Genomic DNA, 12,696 nt, shown 5'->3' with positions numbered 1-12,696 from the left:
CCCGGCCAGCAGGGGGCAGTGCACAGCTGGATGGAGGTGTGGAAACTGGACAATCGCATCCACCAAGAAAAAATTTAAGAAGCGTGAGCAGTGAAAAGCTGTTTGAGCCACAGAGGAAGAAATATTCTCTTCTTCTCTTGTTTTTCATTATTATTTAAATAAATGAGCTTTATTTAAAGTGAAATAAATTACATTTTCATCATTATTGTCAACTGTTTAGTCTACGCACTACTCAAAGTGGTGCATTTAAGAACGTCCCATCTCAGCGTCTGTCAACTCAAGCTAAAGGTCGAGTTTGTGTATTGATCCATAGCCGCATTAATTATTAACAATGTATTAATAACAAAATAGACAGATTAAAATATCACACTGTTTTTCACATCTCTCTCTCTCTCACCTTGGAGGTGGTCGTGGCCCCCGAGGTGAACAGTTTGGGGGTGTAGGCGGCGAGGTTGACGTCCGTGGCTGAGTCCCGAGGCGCTTCCTCGAACGCCACGTCGTCCGGGATGAACCTGCGGCGGAGGAAAAAAAAAAAAAACAGGATCGGAATTCAGCCGAGGTCATGTGGACCGAATGCTGTCCCCTGGTGGCGTGGAGTCATACCGCAGGTCCAGGACGGAGCAGCTGCTCTCGTACTCGTAGCCGTCACACTCGGAGTAGATGTGTGCGGCCGTGTCGACCGAGTCGCACTGGACCACCGCGTAGAAGTACCGGAGCCGCTTGAACTGATAGTCACGCATCTTCTCCCTGTAGACCCTACACACACACACACACACACACACACACACACACACACACACACACACACACACACACACACACACACACACACACACACACACACGGGTGTTCAGTCTTCAGAAGGTTGAGGGTTCGATTCCCTGCAGTGACCTGCTGTTCAAGGCCAGTCCCACCGTGTGCTTTAGCATGTTAAGATGCTAATGGCACTCAATAAACACAGCATAAAAAAATACTTGAGCAACTCTGTGTGTGTGTGTGTGTGGTCCTCACTTCTCCTCCTCGTTGTCCTCCTCTGGGTCGTCCGGCAGTGCCCTGAGCTCCGGCGGCGCCTGCGTCTCCTCCATCTTCAGCCGCTCCTTGCCAAACTCTGAGGGGTAAATCTGGCCCACAATGCACTGCTGTTACCAACACATCCACCCACCCATCCATCTAGCCAGCCAGGCCATCAAAAGTGTTGTGTGACTGATGATGTAACTGATGCTGATCACATCACTAGGCGTGCAGTCTTAGTCCCGTCCCCGACCAGCTGGGGGTGCTGTGTCAGGGGAGGGCAGGTTGTTTTTTTTTTGCAATGTTTTGGATTTTTTTTTGGCCCCTGGGTCTTTCCTAGGAAGTGAACCCCACAGTCGACAGGTCGACTTTTTTAGTTCATAACGGTACAATAAAACACTTATTTCTATGTCAACAGTATGCAGATAACTGTAAATAATCCAACTGTTCATAAGATATAAATATCCTATCTTCCTATCCCTTAAATATCCTTTCTTACTCTACAAATATTTTATTTTATTTCATTTTTATCTTCTTCTTCTTTTATTTTTTAACCATGTAATTTTCCATCTCTTTGCACACACACACTGCTGTAATTATGCAAATTTCCCCAATGTGCGATTAATAAAGGCCGTTCTATTCTATTCTATAACTTTACCTTGACGGACAGCACGGCGCCCCCTTTAGGACTGAAGGAGTTGAGTAGCGCCAGCAGGTCTTTGGCTTTGATCCGGTCCCAGTCCATGTTACAGACAGCCAGCCGGGTTGAAACCTTCACACACAGGACAAGACAAGTGTTTGTTTTTGTTGTTTTTTAAAAATGATATTAGCAGCAGCGGTGGCAAAAGCTCCGCCCACCGCGTCCAGGACGCTCACCTCATCGTTTCGGGGGGCGTCCTTGCACAGCTCCCCCCAGTCGTGCTCAATCTCCTCCTCCTCCCTCTGCAGGATGGCGTCCACCCGGTCTTCATCATCGTCGTCTTCGTCAGAGCTGGTCTCGATGTTTCCCTTCCCTCTGGCCAGGTCCTCCTCCTCCTCTGAGTCTTCATCAGACTCTTCCTCGTCCTCCTCCAAGTCTTCATCAGACTCCTCCTCAGATTCCTCCTCCTCCTCATCAGAGGGCTGTTCCTCATCATTCTCGTCATCCTCTCCCTCTGAAAAAGGGGGGGGTTCAGCGCAATCTCAATTTATTTTAAATGGTGCTTTTCTTTGGAAGTGAGTGGAGATGAATCTTTTAAAACCCAACCAGACGTCCTTGAGCCTGAGTATGACAAGTTGAGCTCAGATGCTGCGGGAACGGAGACGCTGCTAGAAGCTCGTAGCCGCTGAGATGCTAACAAGTAAAAACTGTTTAAACGGACTGATTTGGTGGTTTGGTGGTTTTGGAAGACGCAACACTGTCAGGAATATTTCTCAACTTTCTATTGTTCAACTTTCCCGATGCACAGTTCTGAAACACCAACTCACCCTCTATGACTCGGACTCCTGGCTGCGCCCCTCCTCTCTCGACTTTGCTCTCCTTCTCCTTCTTCTCGGCCTTCCCGCCGCTCACGTCCTCCTCCTCCTCCTCGTCTTCGGAGTCGGAAACCTTGTAGAAGCGCTTCAGGTCCTCGCTGGAGGTGTGGTTGACGGGTCGGCCCCTCTTGTCCACCGTGTACTTGATCTTGAAGCGCTGGTCATGAAACATGGACTGGAAGCGCTTGTCGATCTTGACCTTGCGCTCCCTCTCGGGCATCTCCCAGAACCTGGGGTCCTTCTGCACCCGCAGGAAGCGATCGTCATTTCCACCTCCACCACTGACCGGCTTCTTCTTCTTGGATGACATGGTGGAAGGTCTCTCACCTGCAGAGTAGGGGGAAGGAAGTGATATCAGGGGGCAACGTGGTCATTAGAACCTCACATGACCCTAGTTGTCACTGTATCAGGTGGCGGGACTTGAGCAGAGCAGGATGACATATACAATAAAAAATATAATTAAAAAATTTAATCCAATGTTCTAAGATAGTGAGTCATATTTTAAAACTTTTTTTTTTATTTAGAAAAGATAAACATTCAAAGCAACATGATCAGCTTGACCCGAGGTGAATGTTCACACTATTCAGCACAATTCTTTTTAGATTTATAAGCAACATTTAAAGTTTAAGTTTTAGTTGTGTTCACTGGTTATAAGATGTCAAACTGGCATTAATGATGATCTTCTGGAACAGTGTGAAACTCTTCTGACCCGGTGTGAGTCTCTCAGTGTGCTGAGGCTCTCTCAGCTAACATGTAAACAACACGTCTAAACCGGAAGAAGAGTGGGGAACGACGGGGAGAAAAACACTGCAGCGACAGCATCGAAGTAATCTGAGCCAAGAGTAGAGAAAAATAAAATAAAAATAAATCGAAACCACTGCGTATAAAATATAGTAGCAAAGTACTTACTAGCTTAGTCTTGCTCCCCCCCGAGTTGCACGTGTTTTCCCACCATGCAACGCGGGTATGACGCTCTTCCTCTGTCCCAGCCTCTACCTCGCTACGGCAAGCCACGAAGGACAAACACCGTAAAGCAGTTTCAATTGTGCAATTGGAATTTTCGTAAACTACTCAGTATTTAGTCAGTAGTAGTAGTATGATGATGATGATGATGATGATGATGATGATGATGATGATGATGATAACACTCATTTTATAGCAATATATGTAGTTCATTTGCACTGTTTCTAGAGATCCCATCAGACTCCACTTCCACGTTTTCCATCCTGCTCCGGGTTGCTGAGGTCGCCATCTGCCGTGGAGGACAGAAACAAGTTCACGCCGCACTTATAAGAAATGTTTTAACGGTCCCGACTCCCGAACTGAAGCAGCGGGGCAGCGCCATGGCCAGCGGAATCTCCCGGGGCTTCCTGAGGACTCTGCGGGCGTCCTGGCCCGTCAAACCCGCCCCGGTGCCGACCTCACCGGGCACCTGGAGCCGGTTCCTGTCGGCCAGAGGCTCCATGAATGTGTTCAACCGGGAGATGAAGAGGAGGCAGAAGAACTGGGCCGCGTCGCTGCCGGACGGACACCAGTATGACTACCTGAGGGACGAGGTGGGGACCGGTGCTGTATCCACTTGGCTAACTGCCGGCTAGCCATCCAGTCCCGCAGAGGAACCACAGCTGGTCCCAAATCAACCGGTGTTACTACATATGGACACGTTATACTGTTCTGCGTATTAGTACCACATTGCGAGTTCCGATTTAATTTAATAAGCCTACGGTAATGGTTCCGGGGGTTGGGGTTATAGTTGGGTTTGGGTTCGTTTAAACTAAGCCTCGGTCCTGCTAGTCCAGGTCCGGGTTAGCTGAGCTCTCTGTCTGTCTTCCCTAAGCTAAGAACTGGAACTGACCACTTGGGGCTCAACGAGGCCGGATCAACAAAACTTTGTCGTAGTTTATCGTAGTTGTACTTTTCAGAAGTCGTGACCTGGTTAAAGATGGATACCATAGCCCAGTGTTTTTCAATTTTTTTTGAGCCACACCACATTTCTTTACACTGGAAAAAATTCAGTAGCTCAACGCCAACCAAAAATATTAGTCAAATAGTGACAAAATACTGTCCTAAGTTATTTATACTCACTCAGTGTGAAACCTGGGCCTCTTCACACAAAGCTGATATCATGGGAGGAAAATAGGCTCACATTCCTTTTTAAAGCACAGTCACTCCACAATAGAATTTTATCATTATATTTTTAGACCAATTATGTGAAATTGGATAATTGGTGAAACTGAAATAATAACTTTTGGTTCCCTAGTTTGTCACGATGACCGGCTTCTCATTGTGTTTTCTTTATAATCTGTTTTGAGTGTTTAAAGGGGTGTGGTCTCTTATCTGGGCGAGACATTGATGCCCCTTTGTGACATCACAGAGGGCCAGACCGTTTTCTTGTCGGCAGAAGGTGGCGGCCGGACTGTTTCTCACTGTTGACCAGCAGGTGTTTGTTGCTCTGCAGGTCGGCCGCCGGGTGGCAGACCGGGTCTACGACGTGGCGAGGTGAGTGCGTCACATGACTGAGAGCTGCTGGGTGTTTGGTTTTTGTTTTTGTTTTTTGAAAGACCTTGTTTAACAAACGTTTCCCTCTCCTCAGGACGTTCCCTCTGGCTCTGGACGTTGGCGGCGGGAAAAGCCACATCGCCGAGCACCTGAGCAGGGTAGAGTGATGTCACAGCGGGGGAGGGGCAAGCTTTAACTCCAGTACTATTGTTGTGACTCTTATTATTGGCTGTTTCAGGAAGTGGTGGAGCGCTTCTTCTTGACGGACATCTCTGAGAACCATCTGGTGAGTGTCCAGCTGTGAAGACCGCCAGTCGTTTCCTCGGGTCCTCTCCCTCGACTCACGTCTGACTTTGATTCAAAAACTCAGACTTTCCAGATTTAACCTCAAAATTTTATCTTTTAATAATTCTGTTTGTTTCCTGTGAAATGGTGTGGGCCTTAAGTTATTTGTTTTTTGTTGTTGTTCAAATGCCTACACAACGTCTGTAATTTTAATCAATTTCAAAATTCAAAACGTTTTCCTTAAAATTTCAATCCCATATTTTGGAATTTTATTCATGACAGTCTGAGCATCTGTCCATCTCATTTCAAAAACTTTTCAAGAGAAAATTCCAAGAGTTTTTTTTCAGTACTCTGACTGACTTAATCACATAAACTATAATTAAATAAGAATTATTATTATTGTTGTTGTTGTTGTTGTCATCTTTCCTATGACAATATGATGTCTTTTCTGGTTCTGCTCCTTCAGAAGCAGCTGAGACGCAGTGAGATGCCAACGGTTGGCGTACTGGCGGACGAAGAGTTTCTGCCCTTCAAGGAAAACACCTTCGACCTGGTGGTGAGCAGCTTGAGGTGAGGGGGCAGCGCAGTGTTCTCTTTTCGGCCTGAAGAGGGCGCTGGACCTCACGTCTGGCTTTCTCTCCCTGCAGTCTGCACTGGATCAACGACCTGCCCGGAGCCCTCAAACAGGTCAGTCGAAGGTGTTTTTTTGAGACCACAATGATAGATGGATGGATGGATAGATAGATAGATAGACTTGGAAAGGTAACTAGTGTAATTAAACATGCAATGTTGTAAAGTATAATACAAAGAGAGAGAGGGAGGGAAAAGTGGAGCCTTCCTGTTGAAAAATGTTGAAGTTAGTTGTTGCAGCGCCCCCTGCTGACAATCCCGGACTGACCCTCATCACATTGGGCCGCTTCCCACTGACCTCCCTGCCCCCCTGCACCTCCAACCCTCCTCCTCCCCCTCTCAGATCCTCCAGGTGCTGAAGCCGGACGGCGTGTTCATCGGGGCCATGGTGGGCGGGGAAAGCCTGTACGAGCTGCGCTGCTCCCTGCAGCTGGCCGAGACGGAGCGAGAGGGGGGCTTCTCCCCCCGGGTCTCCCCCTACACGGCCGTCACCGACCTGGGCAACCTGCTGGGCCAGGCCGGCTTCAGCATGCTCACCGTGGTGAGGGAGACGGAGGGAGAGGTCCAGTTCTGATTGGTTGGCCCACATCTGATACGTGCGTTCACACCTGGAGCCGCAGGGCTGAATCCAGTTTGGCTGCCAAGTCCAAGAAATAAACAACTATCAGAGTCAAGATGATTCATATATATCACGCACGCACGCACGCACGCACGCTACACAGTAAAGCTTCATTTTACAGAGAATATTGCCATTATATATATATATTGGACATTGCACGTACTGCTAATAAAGGCACCTTTATAGCAGTTGTGACAGATATTTTTCTTCGTTTGTTAATTTTAAAATAACAATGAAACAGTTTCTCAGCCTTCTTCCGTCTGTTTCAGGACATCGATGAAATGCAGGTCAACTACCCTGGCATGGTCGAGGTCATGGCCGATTTACAAGGTAGGAGCTGTTCAGACTGAGACGCATCTGTCAACTACCTCCTAAAAGGTGGTTTCAATCCGCTTTGCAAAAATTTGTATTTCATGCAATTTTTGACAGTTCAGAGGACAAGAGAGCCATCCGGTTTCAACCTGGATGGGCTATGAATCCGATTTTGGCTGGCAGTCTGAAATGCTTTAGGAAGCAGAAGGTTCCATATTTGAATGTGTAGACGGTGCCAGGGGAGGTGAGCAGAGATTAGAGCACTTCGCCTCGGCCACAGCGTCACGGTCATTTTCAGAAATCTTTTAGTATGAGACAAAATGGACTTTAGAGACGAATGGATGATTTCTTTTCTCTATTATTTAGACCACCATAAACATCGTAACCTGTTGACAGCCAGTCATTTTTAGTTGCAACCAAGTCTGGTAGTCCCTGCTGGCCAAATGATAGAATGCACTTTTGATTTCTGTTTTTTGGCACTTCTGCGTTGGACTCCATTTGGAAACCGGAAGCTCCGCCTACCTCTTTTTTTTCTTTTCTTTTTTTTTTAATACAGCCAATTGTGTCTGTGTGCATGCGCGCATGTGCGTTGCAACCGCACACAAACAATGTGGTTTTGTGCCTGTGCCACTGTAGGGATGGGTGAGAGTAACTGCTCGTGGACGCGCAGGTCGCTTCTGCACAGGGACACCATTCTGGCTGCCGCCGCTATTTATAAAGGTGAGTCAATCTGGTTAAAACTGCCGCCGAGGTTTACCTCAAGTTCTTTGGACCCTTTTAAAGGCAAAAAACAAGTCAAACTTCTCATTATTATTATTATTACTATTATTATTATTATTATTATTATAATACAGCGGCCCGCCACTGGGGGTACTAGACTACGGACTAAGCCTGAGGTTCCTCTCTCATTATGTTCTTGTGTGTGTGTGCTGACAGAGATGTACGGCAGTGAGGACGGCTCCGTCCCCGCCACCTTTGATATCCTCTACATGATTGGCTGGAAGCCTCACGAGTCTCAGGTAAGAAGGCCAGCCCCCCCCCATCCACCTCGAGCTCCTCCCTGTCCCTGTTCATCCCAGCTGACGCCATCCAATCATCTGTGGTTCTCAGGCCAAGCCGGCCAAGCGGGGCTCGGCAACCGTGTCCCTCGGTGATCTGTCAAAGATCAGCCAACCGAGCGGCGGTGCTGACGACCAGAAGACGTGAGAGACGGAGGTCCGCCAGCGTCTTGAAGATCGTCATTACGCTCCTGGTTTAAACACACTTTTTTTTTTCTTTTTTTTTTTATCCGCCAACAACGGGAAATGTGGAAATATATTGTGCTTTTCTTTGTTAAATAAATATTCTGAGACAGTTCGATATCGTCATGCTGGGTTTTTTATATTTAGATAGATGATCGATCAATGGTTTGGGATAAGGGATAGGGTTGAATTAGAGTTACAGTTGGTGCTGGAAATGGGATTGGTTGTATGGAAGTATTTATGTATGTATATGTGTATATGCATACACTACCAGTCAAAAGTTTTTGTTTTAATTTTTACAACTTTCTACACTGCAGATAGATACTGTTGTGGAAAATAGCAACGCTACCGATGCAGAAATGCTGAGTGAATAACTCATTTAATGAACAGAATATAAAAGATTGGAGCTCCGAGGCACAAACACAGTACAACCAACAGAGCAGATGCAACAAGTGCAACAGCTCGAATGAATGAGAGTGCAAGTGCAAAGAGGGAAGGGAGAAGAAAGTCTTTATGCAGCGGGACCGGGAGGGGGCAAGATAAGGAAGAAGGAGGAAGAGAAGAGAGGAAGACTAAACAATGAATACAGGACTAGCAGGACGATTTCATAGCTCATATCCTGCACAGGGGAATCATGAGATTCGGGCACAAAGGACCCCATAGAGTGACAAGGCACTACTGGTGGTCACTGTACATGTGGTCACTACATGATGGCCACATGGCTACTACGACTCTAACAGATTCCACGTGCTACTAGTGATCATATGACACAGAATACAACAGAATAAAGAATAATCCAAGAATACATATTTTCCATTACAATACTAAAGACATCAAATATATGAGCAAGATATATGTATTTATGCAGCAAAGAAAAACATGTTAAATAACTCTAAATATACCATTTATGAAAGGTGGCTATTTTGAAGAATGAACAATAAATCGGTGAGTTATTTTACACTTTTATTGTTTCCTAAATAATTCCATGTGTGTTCACACGTAGTTTTGATGCCTTCAGTGAGAAACTGCAATGTAAATTGTCATGAGAATGAAAGACATTAAATTAATTGGGTGTGTTTAAACTTTTGACTGAAATTAATTGATTTTAGCAAAAAAAAATTGCGCTGTATTCATCAATAAAGTTTTATTTTGAAAAAATAAGTCACCATGTGACTTCGGTTTCCATAGCAGCGGGTTGTGTTGTCATGTAGCCGCGGTGCCATTGTGTGGGTCGGCGGCACTTTCATTTTCCGCCGTGACTTTTTCGTTTTTTATTATTTTTCATCATCATTATCATTTTCCCCACCCACCAGCTCATCGTTTCCACCGACGACCGACCATGGTGAGTAAGCACCGCGCTGCTGGTTAGCATGGTGTTGATATCCTATGAAGGCTGTTAGCCTGGCTAGCTAACAAGTGGAGTTTTTTGTTTCTTTGTTGTTGAAGCCTCCAAAAAGTAAAAGCAAAAAGGGCGCCAAAGTGAAGGCGAAGTCCAAGTCCAAGTCCGCCGTGGTGGATGTTCTGTCGACGGAGGAGATGTCCAAGGAGCAGGTAGCACACAGCTAGCACACAGCTAGCACACAGCTAGCACGTAGCTATTCTTAGCATCATGTCTGTTGTTGTTACTTATACCTAGAGCAGATTGCCATCTACTAGCGACCTGCATGGGATCTAACATCTTTCTTCTGCTCTGGTGAGGGAAAACACATCTGGTATTTAAAATATAAAACAAATAAACATATCAGGTTTATGCTCCATCTACATTGGCAAAGGTTTCCTTTAATTACACTGTCATCTCAGACTGGACCAGTTTCCTTCATCATCAGTTGTCTGCTAGTTTGTTTTCTGAGGGCAGGACGTTCACTTTGATTGGAACAACTGTGATAAATAAACAACATATAAATAAACAACAAAAGACAATTCAAGTGTAGAACGACGACCAATCGTGTATGTCATGTGACCTTCCAGCTGGAGGAGCACATCGTCCGGCTGCGGGAGGAGCTGGACAGGGAGCGCGAGGAGAAAAGCTACTTCCAGCTGGAGCGGGACAAGATTCGGGCATTCTGGGAAATCTGCAAGAGGCACCTGGAGGAGGCGCAGGCAGAGCTGAGGAACCGAGAGAGGGAGGGGGAGGAGGCGGAGGAGCAGCACCGGGTGGAGATCACGGTGAGCCTCCCATCCTGGAGGAGGTCCTGAAGGTTGTCAACTGTGTCTGAGCAGTAGGGGCCTCCTTCCGTCCACCGCAGGTCTACAAGCAGAAGCTGAAGCATGTCCTGTTGGAGCAGCGGAGCGCCACCACTGGGCTGCAGACGGATGCCGCCACGGCCCGGTCGCTGGTCCAGAACCGGAACGCCAACGCGGAGCTGCGGCTGCAGAACGACGGCCACAACCTGCAGGCCGACAGCAGGGAGAAGAAGCTGCATAACGAGAACCTCCTCAAGGAGCTCAACCTGGTGAGTTCAGACCTCTGGAGCTCAGCCCCCTGGTGTCTGTTCCTCCTCAACCTCCTCCCCCACCCACTGCCCAGTCCTACTCCTCTTCTTCCTCCTCTACTTCCTCCTCCACTTCCTCCTCCTCCTCCACTTCCTTGTCCTCTACCTCCTCATCCTCCTTATCTTCCACTTCCTTCTCCTCCTCCTCCTCCTTTTCCCCTTACCCCCTCCTCTCTGTCTGACCTGCCATTCCTCTGCAGAAACACCAGGTGGAGCTGATGGACATGGCCAACGACTACGACAAGAAGATCAGAGGTAACCGACCACCGCCGTACGACCTCGTCACCGTGTGAGCCGCGGTCAACGGTGCTGTGCGTGCGTGCAGAGATCGAGGTCCAGTACCAGAAGAACATGCAGCGGCTGTCGGAGGCCGAGGAGAAGAAGCGACGCACCGAGCAGAACGAGATCGAGGACAGGATGAAGAGTCGCATCGTCACCCTGGTGCAGGACCACGACCGAGCACTGCGGGGCGCCGAGGAGTACTACTCAGCCATCCAGAAGAAGCTGCTGGTGGACCAGAAGATGCTGAAGGTTCTTGGTTTTGGGAAGATCCACCTTCTGCTCCCTCACCCCCAAAAAGTGAAACAGATGACGAAAATGAAGCGATTGATGTTGACATGGTGCCATCTGATCTCCTGTAGGAGGAGCTGCGGGACCTGACGAAGGAGAAGCAGTTGGACAAAGACATCTTGTCCTCTCAGCAGGAGAACCAGCGTCTGCTGGCCTGCCTGCAGGAGGCCGAGGACAAGCTCCTGAAGCTCCAGGAGAAGCTGGACGGCTACAGCGAGGCCAAGGCCAAAAAGGCGGTGCGGGGGAAACAAAAAAATGAAAATAAAAACATTTTCGACCAACAACCTAAAAAAAAATAATCAAAACAGACGGAGAAACAAAGTCTACCTGTGTCTCCTGCAGGAAAGCAGGGCTCGAGTGAAGCTCCTGGAGAACCAGCTGAGGGACCTGAAGGTGGAGCATGAGCTCCTGCTGCAGGCCTTTGAGAAGGTCAGCTGACCCACCACGTCTTGAGTTATTAGACATGTATTTATTTCATCTCGATTATACCGCATTTTTTAAAAAATGTATTAATGTCTTTATTTTGTCCTGCAGGTGGAGCTGGAGCGCGACCAGCTGCTGCGCAGCCAGACGGAGGTGATCCTGGAGGTGCAGCAGCGCAGCGGCCTGAAGGAGCTGCTGCTGAGCCGCCGGCTGGCCGTCCTCAGCCAGACGCTGGAGACCAGGGAGGCGCAGCTGTGCGCCGCGCTCTCCGCCTCCACCGCTGACCCGGTGGCGGGCAGCGGCGCCGCCCACAGGGTGGAGGTACCGTGGCTCTGTTGACTTGCTGCTGATTAGTACGATCACCTCAGGAAAAGAACCTTGAGAACTCTCTGCTTGCAGGAGATCCTGGCGCGGAAGCAGGCGGCCATCGCGGCGCTGCGGCGGGACGTGGCTCGGGAGTGTAAGGTCGGTGGTCTGGGTGTGTCTCGGGGGCGGGAGTGAGGGTCAAAGAAATGGAAGAGCCAATCAGTGACGGAGCTGCGTGATGTGCCGCAGGAGTACGACGAGCTGCTGCGCGGCTGCAAGGAGCGGCTGACGGAGCTCACCGTCCCGCTGCACGACTTCCCGTTCAGGTCCTCGGAGCAGATCCTGGACGGGTAGAACTGCCGGGGGCCTCGCAGGGGGCAGCCTCTCCATCTCCTGCTACACTAAACTACACTGCACCACCACCTGGGTGCCTTTCGTCTCCAACCTCTGCTGCTTCACCGTTTTTTTCCACCAGCGTATTTAATTGAAACAAAGATGTTTGAATATAATAAATATTTTCTATTTTCTCCTGTCTGAAGACTTTGTCCTTAAATGTGAAAGGGTTTTTTTCTAGACCTTTATTTAAAAAATAATTACAAATTATAATGTTTTAAAGTCTATTTTCATCTATTTTTACACAAACGTTTAAAAGTTCCATATTTTGCCACACTTGCTCATTGATAGAGCCTGAACAAAACTAATGGGTCAGTCTGGGAAGATCAGGAATTGATTGATTGATTGATTGAGATGTGTGTTCCAGTCTACAGTTTAAAGCAAACCTTTTCAAAGTGTG

General features: G+C 47.9%; 3 protein-coding genes across 3 annotated transcripts in view; 2 read left to right on the top strand and 1 right to left on the bottom strand.

Moving 5' to 3' along the window:
- Nucleotides 1-12,696, bottom strand: part of esf1 (ESF1 nucleolar pre-rRNA processing protein) — a 31,456-nt gene that overhangs the window by 2,539 nt on the left and 16,221 nt on the right. Inside the window, exons 2-7 of the mRNA XM_076048774.1 lie at nt 2,479-2,853; nt 1,888-2,165; nt 1,670-1,783; nt 1,012-1,121; nt 604-756; nt 398-512 (exon numbers count right to left, since the gene is read on the bottom strand). Of these exons, the coding sequence (XP_075904889.1) occupies nt 398-512; nt 604-756; nt 1,012-1,121; nt 1,670-1,783; nt 1,888-2,165; nt 2,479-2,836 (1,128 nt within the window). The 5' untranslated portion in view covers nt 2,837-2,853. The remainder of the gene's footprint in view (nt 1-397; nt 513-603; nt 757-1,011; nt 1,122-1,669; nt 1,784-1,887; nt 2,166-2,478; nt 2,854-12,696) is intronic.
- Nucleotides 3,718-8,227, top strand: ndufaf5 (NADH:ubiquinone oxidoreductase complex assembly factor 5). Its single transcript, XM_076048777.1, has 11 exons — nt 3,718-4,082; nt 4,985-5,025; nt 5,120-5,183; nt 5,264-5,311; nt 5,777-5,880; nt 5,958-5,997; nt 6,284-6,481; nt 6,829-6,889; nt 7,508-7,591; nt 7,808-7,890; nt 7,982-8,227. Exons 1-11 carry the CDS (start codon nt 3,870-3,872, stop codon nt 8,075-8,077), a joined length of 1,032 nt encoding a protein of 343 aa, XP_075904892.1. The 5' UTR covers nt 3,718-3,869; the 3' UTR covers nt 8,078-8,227.
- LOC142903360 (dynein regulatory complex subunit 4-like) lies at nt 9,298-12,430 on the top strand. Its single transcript, XM_076048931.1, has 11 exons — nt 9,298-9,454; nt 9,559-9,663; nt 10,081-10,278; nt 10,359-10,565; nt 10,805-10,859; nt 10,930-11,135; nt 11,246-11,410; nt 11,517-11,603; nt 11,709-11,918; nt 11,997-12,062; nt 12,153-12,430. Exons 1-11 carry the CDS (start codon nt 9,452-9,454, stop codon nt 12,255-12,257), a joined length of 1,407 nt encoding a protein of 468 aa, XP_075905046.1. The 5' UTR covers nt 9,298-9,451; the 3' UTR covers nt 12,258-12,430.

This window comes from Nelusetta ayraudi, unplaced genomic scaffold, assembly GCF_046127955.1.
Source record: "Nelusetta ayraudi isolate G7.1 ecotype Tasmania unplaced genomic scaffold, CSIRO-AGI_Nayr_v1 ptg000109l, whole genome shotgun sequence".
In the NCBI taxonomy this organism is placed as follows: Eukaryota; Metazoa; Chordata; class Actinopteri; order Tetraodontiformes; family Monacanthidae; genus Nelusetta; species Nelusetta ayraudi.
Note: the sequence above shows the minus strand (reverse complement) of the source record. Positions and strands in the feature narration are given on the sequence as shown.